Raw genomic sequence first — 15,471 nt, 5'->3', positions numbered from 1 at the left:
AAAAAAAGTCTTACTTTCTACAGAGAGATTACAACTTGTTTCAACTCTCCCAACCATCAGTTTGTAAGGCCCTTCATCTGAAGCATGAGTTCGGTTAATCACAAGGCGCTGCTTAGTTCCTTTGATGATGGCTTGAACTCGGTCATCAGGCTTGATTTGTTCATCACTTAGGTACCATTTGACAGAAGTCACATCAGGGACTGAGACTTTACATTCCAGTACAGCCTTGGTACCCTCAATCACATTGACATCTTTTAGAGGTGTTATCACATCAACACCTGCAAATAAAAGAATGTAAATATGAAGTATGAATATACCTGCTTGAAATGTTCCTTAAAAGCTCAGTGAAGTTCTTTATCTCACTTAACAGGGGAAATAGAAGACTTGTAAATAGCACTCACTGTAGACAGAGACGTGCCCACTGGTGGAGAGCCCAAGGGTCGGAATGGTGAAGGAGTAGTTTCCAGCATCTTCCTTAGTCATGTCTTCAATAAGAAGCATGTGGGACTGTTTGTCTATCACAATGTGAACCCTATCACTGTGCTGGACTTCTTGTCCATCTTTCATCCAGACTCCTTCCACGTTTTCTAAGGAGACTTTGACTTCAAGCTGGACAATGTCACCCTCGCAGACTTTTTGATCACTGAGTCCTTGTAGAATAGCAATGGGGCGGGCTGGGAAACATGAAGACATAAAGAATGTTACCACTTTTGTCAAGAAACTGTACTGATGCTCACTGTGGGCTGACAGAGATGGGAAGACTTACGTTTCATCTTAAGTTGGCAGGTTGTCTTCTTCCCATCCACTACAAAGCTGTATTCCCCCTGATCTTCTTTAGTTACGTCCTTGACTGTGAGGTTTTGACGTCCCCGGCGAGATGTGATTGAGTATTTGCCATTGGATTTAAGCTCTACATCATTATGATACCATTTGCCTTCAACATTTTCTGGGGATATAATACATTCTAACTCTCCTGAAAATGATTCTGGAACTTCTATGTCCTCAAGTTCTTTCACAAATTCAACAACGGCACCTGAAAGTATGATAAGGAGTGATTGATTCCTCTAGCAAGTTCTACCTCTAGACTTTGGCTAGAGACAATGCCCTTTATATCTGTTATCTTCCACATACTATTAGTGATATTCTAAATATCTACCTGCAATTAGGCTGATACATTTGAAATAAAATGGTGCTATTTAAATCTTTGAGTTATTTTGTAAATAGGCACATTTCAAATAAAATATGAGACATGAAAAATGTTGCTTAAAAATCAAGATTGTCAATATTCTTAATTAAGAAGATAAACCCATAATTTTTGTATGAAGCACATATCTAATTCCTAAGGAATCCTTTTTATGAAGCCAATCATTTGTGGCTCATGCTACCTAATCCTAGCTATTCAGAAAGCTAAGAGCTAATGATCATGATTCAAAGGCAGCTTGGGCAAGAAAGCCCTTGAGACTCCTATCTCCAATTAACTACCACAAAGCTGTGGTTCAAGTGGTTGGACCATCAGCCTTCAGTGAAGAAGTTAAAGGACACCACCCAGAACCTGAGTTTAATCTCTAGTACTGGCACAAAACAAGACAACAAAAAAAGAATTCTTTTCATGAAAGGTAATTTGCCCAGCTAATTTTATCACAGGGTAAAGGTAACTTTCACAGTTAAACAGTGCAATCATTATTATTTTTTTTTACCTTCAACAATAAGTTTTGCTGTGGTTTTGATGTTCTCATCTTCGACGAGGACACAGCTATAGTCCTCAGCATCGGATGCATCGATGGTCAGTACAGAGAGGAAGTGAACCTTTCTGTCAGAGTGCATCCTGTATTTGTCTCCCCCATAAATCTCCACACCATCTTTGAACCATTTCACTTTGACAAATGGCTCTGAAGTTTCACATTCAAAAGTAGCCATGGTGTCCTTCTCCTTAGCAACAACATCTTGTAATTCCTGTGTGAAAGTGATCAATTGCTTGGCTATAGGGGGGGAAAAGAAAAGAAAATTGAATTGAAATCATAATGTGAGTAATGGGAATTTTTTAAAAAAAGATAAATACACTAATGAGAGCTTGTCCAATTACCTTGCACAAGTAAGAATGCGTGACTTGAGGTTTCCCCAGCTATATTGATAGCCTTTACCATAATGCTGGCCGAGTCCTCAGCTGTCACGTCTCTTATGACCAATTCACACACATTGTCCTCTGGCCAGTACCAGTAGATGCGGTCGGAGCGCTCTATTTTTACACCATTTTTGTACCACTCACATTCAGGATCTGGTTTCCCCACAACTCTGACCCTGAAGTGTGCATCAGATCCTTGACCAACTGTTTGGCTTTGGATTTTTTCAAAGATCTTGGGTGCCTCCATACTAGGACTAAGTTCAATTCTGTCAGGTTTAAAAGTTGGAATAGTGATTTTGCCTTCTTCTGCGAGGGCTTTTTTCTCCTCTTCGGTTAACTCTTTGGTCCAGTGGAGAAGTTCATCTTTCGTCTTCTTCAGGAGTTCTTCATAGGACTCATCCTTCTTACGGGACTTGAGTTCCACAGCAGTAATGGCTTCGTAATACCCTTCCTCTGTTCTGCGCTTGAATTTGCTGCGCAGCTCTTCCGACTCCTCAGATACCTTCTCATGGGTAATCCGTTCAGCCCTTTTCAGCTTCACAATTTCTTTGGTTTCACTGCTGTCCACAGGTCTGTCTACTTTCTGGACTTCAAACTGAAGTTTTCCTGGTTCATGCACATGAAACTCGGGCTTCGGCTCAGGAGCGCGTCTAAGGACGGACCTGAAGTCTTCCCTTTGTTGGATCTCAAGTTTCACTTTGTGCTCTGTCACTCCTTCAGGATTTTCGGCCGTGACCTTGACTTCACCAGTGTCATATGATTTGCAGTCTACGATGTCCAGATAATGAATGCCATCATAGCGAACGCGGAACCTTTTGCTCTTGCGGATGAGCTGTCCGTTGAGGTACCAGTTGACCTTGGGCTGAGGGTAGCCAGTTACTCGGCAGCGGAATCTAGCTGTCTCCCCTTCCAGGACTCTCACTGGCTCTGGGAATAAGACGATGTCTGGCTTTTGCTTTTCTTTTTGATCGGTGGTGACCCCCGTGAGCGCACCTTCATGAGCCATTCTCTCTAATTCTTCAATTCTCTGCAAGCCTTTCCTCCCCTCAGGCAACTGGGACTCTTCCACGAGACTTTTCTCATCTTTCACAATGAGGGTGGCAGATGTGTGATCTGTTCCGTATTTGTTAGTGGCTCTGCAAGTAATGACACCGCTATCTCTAGAATAGGCAACTCCGTAATCAAGGCTGCAGTATCCAAATTCGTTAATCATGCGGAGCCTGTTGGCTGCTTCCAGGGGCTTTCCATCATGGAGCCATTCTACCACCATTGTTGGGTCGCCAATCGGTGTCAATCGACATTCAAAGTGGGCAGGCCCAAAGCGCTTCAGTCGTAAGGAAGAGAGCTTTTTCTTGAAAAATGGTTTCTGTTGCTTCTCCTTGTCATAAAGGTCGCCCTCTTCCCACTGCTCTTGACCGTATCGCAAGTGGAGAGGTTCTAGTTCTGGGGCCGCAATCTCCTTGGCTCTGTATGTCCCTCGTGGGATGATTAATTTCCTCTCTGGTTCAGGCTCTGCAAACTCAACTTCCACATTAACTTTACACCTGGTGGTGTCCCGGCCAGCCTTGTTAATCGCAGTTGCAGTATACCAGGCAGAATCTTGGCTGAGAATGGAATCGATTTTAAGGGCAGCTTCTCCCTTGGTTCCTTCAATCCTATAAAAACAAAACATAAAAAAGAAAGAAAATTGTCAGTATAAAAGTAGTACTACTTCTCTGGTTATTGGGTTTATAGATAAGGTTAGCTTTATTATTTTCAAACAAATGTACCTAATTCTTGGATATTTGTGAGGTACAATGATGTCACTGTTTTTCAACCACACAATGTCAGGGTTGGGGTTACCCATAGCTCTGACTTTCATTTCAAGTCGAGAACCTTCCTTTATATTTACATTTTTCAGTTTTTCCACAAAGGCTGGTTTAACCTGATGTTCCGCAGCTGAAAGAGAAAGGTTGGAAATTAGCACAAATTTAGAACAACTAGAAATACCCATTAATAGACCAACGGATAAGGCAGTTTCTCTATTTTGATCTTATTTTATTTTTACCTTCCACAGTTAAGGTCACTGAAATGGAAGATTTGCCTGCCCTATTTTGGGCAACCACGGTCCATTCCCCAGTATCACTGGGAGTTGCAGGGACAATAATTAATGATTGTGTACCGTCTTCTTTAATGACCACTTTATGAGTATAGTCATTGACAATTTGCTGACCTGTCAGGGGAGAAAAAAGTAGAAACAAAAAACAGATTTAAAAATAGATTTAAAAATTTGTGAACACTGATATCAGGTATAGTGATTTATGAGAAAAAATCTTATCATATTTACCATTATGGAACCAGAATGTCTCTGGCATAGGTCTACCCACAACTTTTAAGTCAAATCTGGCAGTTTGTCCTTCTAAACATTTGAAAGAAGCAGGTTTTAAGACAAAGACTGGCTTATACAGTCTTTCAAGTTGTGATTCATCTGTTTCCTCTAGCCTGCGTCCTGGGGACATCCGGGCAGGGGACATCCGGGCAGGGGACATCCGAGCGGGGGACATCCGGGCAGGGGACATTCGAGCAGGAGACATGCGTATAGGAGACCTGCTCACTGAACGTGGAGAGACAGATCTGAAAAACAAAGACAAACAGATTTTTTTTCATGAAGCACGTAGAAAATTCAGCAAAGCAAATCTCCTTCTTATTTGTTAGTTATTTTAAGTTTTATTTTTTTACATGTTGCAGAAAATATGTCAAATTCACTGCAATCTAAAACAGAATAAAGTAGTATTGTCCCAAAAGCTATGTTTTTCTTATATCTTCAATCCTGGTCAGTAGTCATTTAACACATTCAGATACCCAACCCAAATTCTTAAATTAACACTATCTTTCCCTCATTATTTAGAACTTAATCACCATATACTCTTAACTCAACTAAATAGTAATTGGTTAAATAAGCCAATAAACTAAACTTATAAGAAAAAAACTACATTTTTTTACTTAAGAGGAAGAAAAACATAGAAATTAGATTTGGCAACAAAATGAAATACTATCTGTATTTTGCAGCCAGACTGGCTTGGATTTAGCATATTGGTACTACAATGACATGCTGGATAAAAGGCAACTTTCACAGGCTCCCAGAGCCTTAGTGTTCCACTTTTCAAAATGGTAATGATAATTTCTATATTGTAGGGATGTTATAAAAATTCAAAATAACATTTATAAAGATCCATATCAGCAAAAACCCAACAGCTATTGCAATATTAGATATAACACTAAGAGAATCAAAATTATGCTACAAAAGAAAACAACTCTTAGCAACTGTCAATACTGTCAGTCATAGGTTACTGTGATATCTCAGCCCTCAATTTTTTCCCTCATGTCAGCAATCACATTTTGGGTTTTTTTTTTTGTGTTTGTGTGTGTGTGTATGCGTGTGTGTGTGTGTATGTGTGTGTGTTGAGATGTTTGGCGTAAAGCACTTTAAAGACAAAACAATGGAAATAATTACAAGTCTTACCTGATCCTGCTCATTTGATCTGGTGTGGGTATGTAAGTTGGAGCTCCAAGTGGTGCAGCAGGCTCCACATACAACTTCCCTGAGCAAATTGCATTTCCTTTAATATTGCTGGCAAATGCAGTATAGATTCCTTCATCTTCTGGAAGGACAACCGGTATACGCAGACTGGCTCTGCCATCTTGTAGAAAGTCCATTTGGTATCTTTCTCCATGTTTGATGCGCTTACCATCTTTGTACCATGCAATCTGCAAAGGATACCATGCATATGTGAACAAAATTTGAATAAAATAGTTGGACTTCATTGTGACATGGAGCTATAAATATTTGTTTTACCTTGGGTAACGGATATCCAGACATCTTGCAATGAAAAGTGACACCCATCCCCTCAAGAATTCTATAGTTCTTGAGTCTTATATCAAATCCTGACTCAATTGCTTCAGATTCAGAAATGTCAACTGCCATCTTTTCTTCTCCATCTTCTTCAAGTAGTTCTTCTAATGTAGTCTTTATTATTCTGTATTCAATTTCTTTAATCAGCCTCTCCTCAAAGGAAGAAATATGGAATTCCTATGCAGTAAAAAGATGGTGGTTTGTTAAAAAGATTTAGCTCCACTGACAGAAGTTCAGTGTTGATGATTGATTCATTGATCCATTTTTTGTGATGGTTTTGGGGCTTGAATTCAGGACCTAGGTGCTGTCCCTGAGCTGTTATTTTTGCTCAATGCTTGCAATCTATCCCTTGAGCTACAGCTCCATTTCTGTATTTTTTGAAGATTAATTGGAGATAAGAATGGAGATAAGTATCTCATGACTTTCCTGTCTGGGCTGGCTTTGAACCATGATCCCCAGATCTTAGCCTTGCTCTGATCTAAATTTTTAACATGTAGAAGAATCTAGAAGGTGTCTTTTATTTGTTTTGGTTATTTTTATTTGTCTGCATAAAAGCCATCTTTCCAGTGAATGTTGTGGTATTTTGTGTAAAATGGCATTCCTTGAGTGAAGGTTAATATTTGGAATCTTCATCATTAAAAACTGGCATTAATGTACTTGGCTATGCTAATATTCATCTCCCATATATGGAAAACAAATATATTTATACATATATACAAATATGCATAGATATCAGTCTCATTTCTAAAGTCATAATTTTGTTGTATACTTAGAATATTTATTTTTAAAGTTTGAAGTGTGACATTTCATGAAGATTCAGGAAATTTGTCAGTATTAATCTTGAATTTACAAATACTTGTTTCATTCTGACTCCATCATTTAAAATGAAAATGTCACACAAAAGGGGGCATTCTGGGAGGAAAGTATAGTTTATGAAATAGCTTTGTCAGTATGAATTGTTATACTAACCTGGTCTTCTACAAATGTTCTGACCATTACAGTATCTTTGGCCATTTTCTTCCTAATTAAAGCCTGCTCTTTTTCATACTCCTTTTCATATTCAGAGTATACAAATCCAGGCGCTATTTCTCCAACTTTGGGTTCTTGAACAAATGCAGTCATCTGTGTCTGATAAAGCATTTCTTGCTGGGATTTCATCAGTGATTCATAATCAGCTAGGAGAGACAAATTTAAGTTAATTTTTATGTTATTAAAAAGCACTCATGTCAGCATTCATTGGGCAAGCTAATACTAGGGAAATTTAATACCAGAAAGGAAGGGTTTTTCAATTTTCTACTATTAAAGTGTTCAATTAGTATCTATTAATTTCCAAAGCAAACTATAATAAGTCAAAATATTGTAGGAAGAATCCTAGCAGTCTGTCCTTTGGGATCTTATTCTATATGTCTTCCCAATTTGTTGTATAACTTTTGGTAATACATTTACTTTCCTGAGTTTTCTGTGCATTAGCTGCTAAATGGGAGTAATAATGAATAAAGTTAACTTCGTTACGGGGTACAGAGCACAGTATTAAAGTAAGGTATGACCTCATCACAATTGTGAAAAACTAGCAGAGATCAGTGGTGACTTTCAGATACATTTTGTTTGACATGAATTCTACTGCTTTTCCATTTTCGAATGATAAACATGAGAATCCTGATTTCCAGCTTCTTTTCTCTAAAAGGTTGGAAGTTCAACAATATTGAACTTGAAATGTGATTGCCACAGGGACAACTATATTGGAGGTGGGAGCTACTGCCCCCTTGAGGCCAAACACATACTCTCCAATTTGGTAGCATCTAGGTGCTCAAGCCGGTTAACCTGCCTGAAACTTTCCTTCTGGCAGCTAGAATCCCTGAATCTTCAGAAAGAAGCAAAATAGAAGCTGAGAATGTCAGAAATTCAGCCCCAATATGGATTGTGAGGCCACATGTGCTAAAACATTTCCTGGGGCCAAAGGAACAGAGACAAACTATTAGAACTAGGATACACACAGCACAGCTGCATTACTGCATTTTAGTTATATTATATATACAAAAGCTAGAGTTACACTTACCTTCTTCAAGTAAGGAAGCAGATGCAGAAGTTTCTCCGTGCTTATTCCGAATAACAATAGTGTATTCTCCAGCATCATCCGCAAAAGTCATAGAAATCACCAGTCTGCATTCACCAGTTTGTTTGTTGTGACTCACTTTGTATCTTCATGGAAATAAACACATTAAGATGTTTGTCACAAATAACCCAACGGCATGAAAAGAATTGAACTCATTTGTACATAGATTGATCTGTGGTGCAAAATTCAGTGACTAGACACATGTGATAGAAACATAGATTATAACTGTGACACAACCCAAACTGAGGGAAATGCAGGCCACATAAGTTATTTGGAAGATTTTTCAGGACAGCATAGTACTGTGTGCCTGTGGTCCCAGCTATTTGGGAATCTGAGAAAGGAGGATTTCTTTGTTAGGTCCAAATGGCCAAATGCCCTTATCTTGAGGCCTCAGAACAGTGCCTTGATTTACTAACACTCCCACCTTACCCTTTTTCCCAGAGTAGATAAACTCATGCAGCAGCCAAGAAATCCAGGCTTGGCTCCCTCCCTCCCTTCCTCCCTCCAGCTGTGACCTTGTTTCCCACCATTTATCCCATCCTTAGTCATGTTCTAACCACTCCCACTAGACAATCCTACCATGTTTGACCCATTATAAATACTTCAGAGTATGAGCAAGAATCAAGTCTCTAGCTTTGGCCAGAGGTACCCTCCTCCTTGTAGTTTTATCTATTTTCCTCCCTAATCAACCAATGTTTGTGTTAAATCATCTCTTTGTCTATTTTCTTGCCTTTTCCCTCTTTTGAAACCTAACACTCTTGAGTTCTGGAGTTAAAAGCCAGCCTGAATGACATAGTGAGATCCAAAAGTATATCTAGGAATTATTTAAAATAAATAATAGAGCCAGATAATTTAGCTTACACCCACAATCCTAGATACTCAAGAGGCTGAGATCTGAGGATCATGGTTTGAAGCAAGCCCAAGGCAGGAAAGTCTGTGCAACTCTTTATCTCCAAGTGACTACCAAAAGCTGAAAGTGGAGCTATGGCTGAAGTGATAGAGCACTAGCCTTGAGTCTAAAAAGCTCAGGGACAGGGCCTGAGTTCAAGTCCCAAGTCCAGCACAAAAATAAGGAAATAAATAATAGAATATGAAACTTCATATAAAACATATATTTTCAGTGTTTATGTTAGCAAATGATGAAGTTGTTTAAGCAACATACTTCCTCTGTTCATAATATCATTTGAAGATCAATGATAATAAAAACAAAAACTCCTCATATTCATTATTAAACCTTTTATATTTATTATTACTAAAATAATGCACCTGGATATTTAGATTATCAGGTTGCCAGTTTTGGAATTAAAAGGAATTGTAAGAAAGTCAGAACATAAATTTTGTGTTCAATTGCAAAAAAGCTTATTTGCATAGATTTTCATTCATAACCAGCTCTCAGGTTCATTATATAACCCTTTATTTTTTAATAGTGATTTAACTATGATTTATTTTTATTGAAAATGATCTCCAAGATTTGTTGGAAGTGTGTGTGCATGTGAACTATCTAGCACTATCAATGAGTTAAAGTAGAATTGTGAAATATATCTTCTACCTACTTTTTTCACCTAGCTTTAATTTTCAAAAAGCTGTATGAAAAGATAAAAACTCCTCCCAAGAGGCGAGAGAGCGCTTGCTCTCTTTCTAGGCCTTGCCTTCATATTGTACAAATAACACAGAAAACATTCAGCCATCACAATACCTGTATCCAGTGGTGAGTGGGAAACCAGACTTCTTCCAGTAGACGTGGGGCTTTGGGTTACCGCCGACCTGGCATTCAAACACAATACTCCCGCCTTCTACCAGCTTCTGGACCACTGGTTTTGTAATGAAGAAAGGGGCAGCAGGCTCTCCGGGCCCTGCTTGTTCCTCTGTGACAGTGGTGTCAGTCATGACCACATCTCTTGTTTCAGTAAAGCTAGAAAGAGAATTCCCTTCAGATTAGTTGCTGTGTGGCGATTGGCCAATTCCAAAGGGATGAAACATCAAAACTACTAGAGAAACAGTAGCAAATTGGCAAAAGAATCCTTTACCGTTTCTCTTCTGTGGTGAATTTTTCAGTCACTGTGGTTTCCTTTTCAAAGTCTTCAGACACTAAAAGAAGACAAATTTCTTGTTGAAGTGAGTCATCCAGCCTGCTTCAATTAGTGACTGCTTAGCAATGAGAGTGAGGAGAACCCCGTAACCTCCCGCCTCGCTCCCACAAGACAGGTTCATAAAGAGTGCAGAAAATATCTCCTGGGACGAGGTTCTAGCTGAGCTCAATGACCCAGATTAGGGCTGGGGAGGACACTAACCCTGCACAGCCAGATAGCAGGACGTGCTGACGGTGCCAGCCTCGTTCACTGCACTGCAGGTGAATCGCCCGCTGTCTTCTGCAAAGGCCTCGCGAATCATGAGCCGAGCAATCCCACTCTGGAAGGTGATTTGGAAATCAATGGAACTTTCGATTTGGTAGTCTTCTCTGTACCATGTCACTTTTGGGGATGGGTATCCAGAGATGTGACACTCCAAGGTGACAGATTCACCTTCTATGACAGTCACATTTTTTAAGCCCTGTAGAGAGAAGACAAGGGAAAGAATGATACGTGTGCATCATCATCATCAATCACCTCTCTGTGTTCTAACAAATGTGGGAGCTAAATTCACACATTTTATTACCACAAATACTACAAAAATGACCACAATATACCTTTTAATCAGGACTCTAGAACTCTTAAAATACAGACTCTTCTAGGCTTGTAATATTCCCAATTTGAAATTAATTTGAGGCATTTCCTAGCCCCTGTAATAGCATTATATTAACACTATATAATTAAGAATCTTTGTACCTTCTGTTATTCTCACCTATTCAAATCCTAATGAAGGTAGAAGGCATGGCAGTAAATATGATTTGTTCAACAAAACTTTTCCATGTTATTCCTAATTGTAGTTGAATGCCTCCTTCCTGTGGATACTATAGAATTGTTTTTTTGCTCATTAATTCATTCATTTTTTTTTTGTATGCCGAACTGGGAGCTTGAATTCAGGGCATGGGCACTGTCCTTGAGCAAGACTAGAAGAACTCTGCCACTTAAACCACAGCTCCTATTCTTGCATTTTTTGGGTGTTTAATTGGAGATAAGAGTCTCATGGACTTGCTTGAGCTGGTTTCAAATTGTGATCCCCAAATCTCAGCCAATTGAATAGCTAAGCACCTGATTACAGCCATGAGCCATAGGTATCAGAATTTGAAGTTATGTTTAGTATTTTCTCTGGTGGCACAGCAAAGATTTCAAACAAGGATGAAATATCTTTCTTTCTTTCTTTTTTTTTTTGGTCGGTCGTGGGGCTTGAACTCTGGGCCTGGGTGCTGTCCCTCAGCTCTTCAGCTCAAGGCGAGTGCTCTACCACTTGAGCTACAGCGCCACTTCCGGATGAAATACCTATCTCCTTAAATCCTACCTTATGCATACCAGAAACTCACTCTATCTGTTGAATCCATGAATGACAGTTGTTGTACAGAATCTCCTCTTCTTTGCCAAATAGTGTAGTGTGAATGTTATTTGCAAACCTACATTGAAATGATTTGAGCACATATAAATGGGGACCAACACAGTGAATGTCTTTACTCACCGAGACTAAAGTCGGCGGGGTAACAGGGATCTCCACAGGTGCGGGCACTCTTGCTGTTTCTGTTACCTAGAAGTTTTACAAAAGATGTTACAAAATGCTCCAGATACTGGAGAAAAAAAGCTCCTAAACACAAGTGAACAATTCCTAAATCTCTTAACACACGTAACATTATGAAAATATTTTGGAGAGAAAAAAGGCTTCCAACCCATAGCATGTGAGATAAAAATTAAGTTTGTATGCAATATAGGAGGAAGGTCACACTTTTGGCTGGTTTTTCTGCCATGGTAGAAGTGTGGGAATGAGTTAAAAAACAGCACACAGCATGCAAATCAGTGACCAACCTTGGCTTCACGCCCATGCAGAACTTCAAAGTGCTCTTCACGGACCGCGCTGCCAGCGATGCTCACCCCTACTTCCTTTTTCACTTCAATGCCAGCCTGACTCTTATAGGTATCTGGCGGCGTGTCAGCAAAGGGAAATTGTGGTGAAGGGGTAGGCTCTGTCCTTACTCGAGTCTCACCAGGCTTTACAGTAGGAGCTTTCACTGATTTGGTGATCTTCTGAGCAGAAGAAGTACCTGACAATTCTTTTTGTAAAGTGGCAATAGCACTTCCGGCTATTGATGCCTACATGGAAAGGGTGGAGAGAATGAAGTCATTAACAGTCATCCAAAGGATTATCCAGACGTGCTTGGCCCCTAGCGTTCCTGTGTTGACTCTCAGTCTATTTTTAGCATGATCTGTTTTTTTTAAATATTCTGATTATCACATATACAGCTACTATAAAAGACATAAAGCTCCTTTTCATTCCTGTGATTCTGTAAAATAGATTATAAAAAAATTGACTTAAAAGAATTGTATTAAGAACCTGTAATTTTACAGGGCTTATGATATTCTAAAACTTGAACATGATTTTCTTCATTTATCCCTATCAGTGAACACTGTATTTGAAACTATAGTAGGAAATTCAAAATGAAAAAATTACTAAAATATTTGATGTAGTCTAAAGAATACCATGAAACTGCCCATTTGGGTTTCAGCTACAAATCTCTGTGATCTGTGAAAACAGAGATTTCAGAACTTATCTTAATGGTTTCCTTACTGCTTTTATTCTAATTTTTATTTTTTTTTCTGTTTTTGTCATTTGTAATTTGAGACTATCTCAAACATAGACATTATTCATTCCTTGCAACTCTTTGAAACCAATTTTAATTGCCAAAATGCCTTTGGGATTCTATTTCTAAGATAAGACCTTAGAATAACAATAACAGTAACTAATATGGAGAATTACAGTGTGCTATCAATTTGCTAGACTTTTTCTATGTAGTTTACTAGTTTACTAGTGTGTTTATTTTCCCTTGGTGATAGAGCCAACACAGGAGAGAAACAGGTCAGTAATTCAAGGATTGTTTTTAATCTCATAGCTCAACTTAATCCCTTTTTAATACCACCTCTCCTCTTGCAATATTGGGTAAATGAATGCATGACCTCAACATCTTTATTATTAAAATAGATTCTCAGTTAAGTGGCTCTGAAATTTAAAACTCAGGGAAAATTATACTGTGTGATATGCAAAATCACATTATGAAGTTATTACAACAGTAATCAAACACCTGAGTGTGAACTCTTCCTTAAAAGGGCAAGAGAGAAAGTGTGGATGTTTTCACCAGACTAACTTAACCACTTGCTACTTTCTTCAAAACAAGAGGCACCTGAATTCACCCTTAAGGCAGACAGATGCCATCCCAAAGACAATCGTACACCCTGCTTTAGATACCTGCCAGTTCTTTCTTGTGATTCCTAAATTTCTTACCTCATATCCATGTTCTGTCTTAGGAACACTAATTTTTGAAACAGTAAAATGAGGGCTTGCTGTGCGGGGGCGTTTATCCACATGGACTAATCTTTCAGAGGTGATATCTGTAGTTTTCTTGATCTGCATTGACATGAAACTCAGTGAGATCATATTCCTCAGGTGATCACAGCAATTCACACTGTGTCCTGAGAACAGTGTGAAAATGCAGCTGCACCACTCACCTGTGATGATATGTGCATTCCCATTTGATCAGTAGTTTTGATATGAGTCTCAGAAGGAGCCTGAATCACCACAGGCTTGACTGCTGTAGGGACAACGTGGGGTTCCGAGGCTGGACGCTGGGGATGCTCAGGCACCCTTGTAGTGGATACGTGTTCCTTATATCCATACTCTAAAGTGGTCTGCTGAGCATATGATTCTTCAAGATGTCCGGGCTCTCTGGGCTCTCTCACCCGGGCCTGGTCTACTGCAGCAACAACTGTTGCTACAGCTTCAGCCTTTTTCCCAACGCCCACCTGGAAACAAGGTTTCTCTTATTAATACATGGCAATGTCAAAGCTATGCTAGAACATCTCCTCCCAGGGATATCCTCCTGGGATAGCTCCTCTTATTCATCCTGAACAGAACAATGCCTGAAGGTAGGATGTGCACAGAGATAGCATCCATGTTACAAAGCAATGTTAATGTGTCAGAAATGTAACTCAGCAATGCTTCTAGGAATTTAACATTTCATTAACTATGACTTGTGTAGACATCTATGTAATATATTGCACGTAACTGCTTAATTATATTAGATATTAAATCATACACAATAAAGACAACACAATAGTATGCAAAGTCATAAGGACAGTTTGGACTTTTCCTAGCAATTTATCTAGGCATTTAGCAATTGAGAAATCAGAACTGTGAAGCTGGGATTGTCACTGATTATTTTTTATTATCTTGTTTATCTTTTAGTCTGGTGTTGACACAGTCATCGTAATGACAAAAGTACAAATAGTGCCATCATCTCATCCAGAAAAATCAATTGCTAGAGCTCTAGGTTTGCATGCAAAATGTGAGTCAATGTGAAAGCTCGTGAATTTAGTATGAGCACATGAATTTACTTATGATTTGCTAGGGATAAGATGAGTTTCATCCATTAAAGAAATATCTTTAATAGATAAAAACAAAGGAGGGGGTAACAATGTTGGATAGGAAGTGTATTCATTACTTTACTCATGTAACTGTAACCCCTCTATACAGTATTTTTACAATAAAAAGTAAAAAATTAAAATTAAAAAATAAAAAATTAAAAAAATATTAAAAATTAATAGCTGACAAAAAACACATAGATGATAACATTGTGACTAAAATTTTAAGTGCTACCATGTTTGGATTCAAGAGAACATTCCAGACTGAAGTTCTATTAACTTACATTTTTACTGGAACTAAAACAACGAAGAAACAGAAAAATTACTTTTTTTTCTATGAAGCTGATTAACAAAAATGAGAACACAACTTTTAAAAGAGTTTTTAAGAAAGCAAAGCAGCTCGTATGGCTTGTTATTATTATGTTTCTATTCAATCCTTGGAACAGCCACTGTAAAATTCAGGTAACCATGATCATCCAGTGAATTTTAAAAGTACTTTTCTTGATACTCAGTTTTCTTTACATAGTATTTGCTATGCATCTAAAATATGGTTCAAGTATGCTACCTGTGTATCTAGCCTCAGAACTATTTAAGTTACAAACAAGGCCTTGCAAGGTGTAAATGGGCCTTAGTGATTAAGAGCTTCCATCCAAGGATGCCTGCCTGGAAGCCAGAAACAACTTAATCTGAATTGAAGGATTACAAATAACAACTTCATTTCAGATTGCATTTAGAAGAAATTATAAAATATTCATGCGGCTTAGGGGAGTTAAGCTTCTTCACTTAT

At 38.6% G+C, this 15,471-nt stretch overlaps 1 protein-coding gene across 1 annotated transcript in view; it reads right to left on the bottom strand.

The window, feature by feature from the left end:
• Ttn (titin) overlaps positions 1-15,471 on the bottom strand; it is a 285,547-nt gene that overhangs the window by 248,020 nt on the left and 22,056 nt on the right. The window contains exons 14-32 of the mRNA XM_042688233.1: positions 13,773-14,066; positions 13,549-13,671; positions 12,078-12,362; positions 11,737-11,802; positions 10,419-10,677; positions 10,155-10,215; positions 9,824-10,039; positions 8,071-8,213; positions 6,984-7,189; positions 5,958-6,191; positions 5,625-5,869; positions 4,449-4,735; positions 4,170-4,334; positions 3,892-4,060; positions 2,084-3,777; positions 1,698-1,979; positions 767-1,033; positions 402-674; positions 15-278 (exon numbers count right to left, since the gene is read on the bottom strand). Coding sequence (XP_042544167.1) covers positions 15-278; positions 402-674; positions 767-1,033; positions 1,698-1,979; positions 2,084-3,777; positions 3,892-4,060; positions 4,170-4,334; positions 4,449-4,735; positions 5,625-5,869; positions 5,958-6,191; positions 6,984-7,189; positions 8,071-8,213; positions 9,824-10,039; positions 10,155-10,215; positions 10,419-10,677; positions 11,737-11,802; positions 12,078-12,362; positions 13,549-13,671; positions 13,773-14,066 — 5,533 coding nt within the window. The remainder of the gene's footprint in view (positions 1-14; positions 279-401; positions 675-766; positions 1,034-1,697; positions 1,980-2,083; positions 3,778-3,891; positions 4,061-4,169; positions 4,335-4,448; positions 4,736-5,624; positions 5,870-5,957; positions 6,192-6,983; positions 7,190-8,070; positions 8,214-9,823; positions 10,040-10,154; positions 10,216-10,418; positions 10,678-11,736; positions 11,803-12,077; positions 12,363-13,548; positions 13,672-13,772; positions 14,067-15,471) is intronic.

This window comes from Dipodomys spectabilis, unplaced genomic scaffold, assembly GCF_019054845.1.
Source record: "Dipodomys spectabilis isolate Male_0828 unplaced genomic scaffold, ASM1905484v1 ptg000115l, whole genome shotgun sequence".
Taxonomy (NCBI): Eukaryota; Metazoa; Chordata; class Mammalia; order Rodentia; family Heteromyidae; genus Dipodomys; species Dipodomys spectabilis.
The sequence above is the reverse complement of the archived record's forward strand: the minus strand, read 5'-3'. Positions and strand labels throughout refer to the sequence as shown.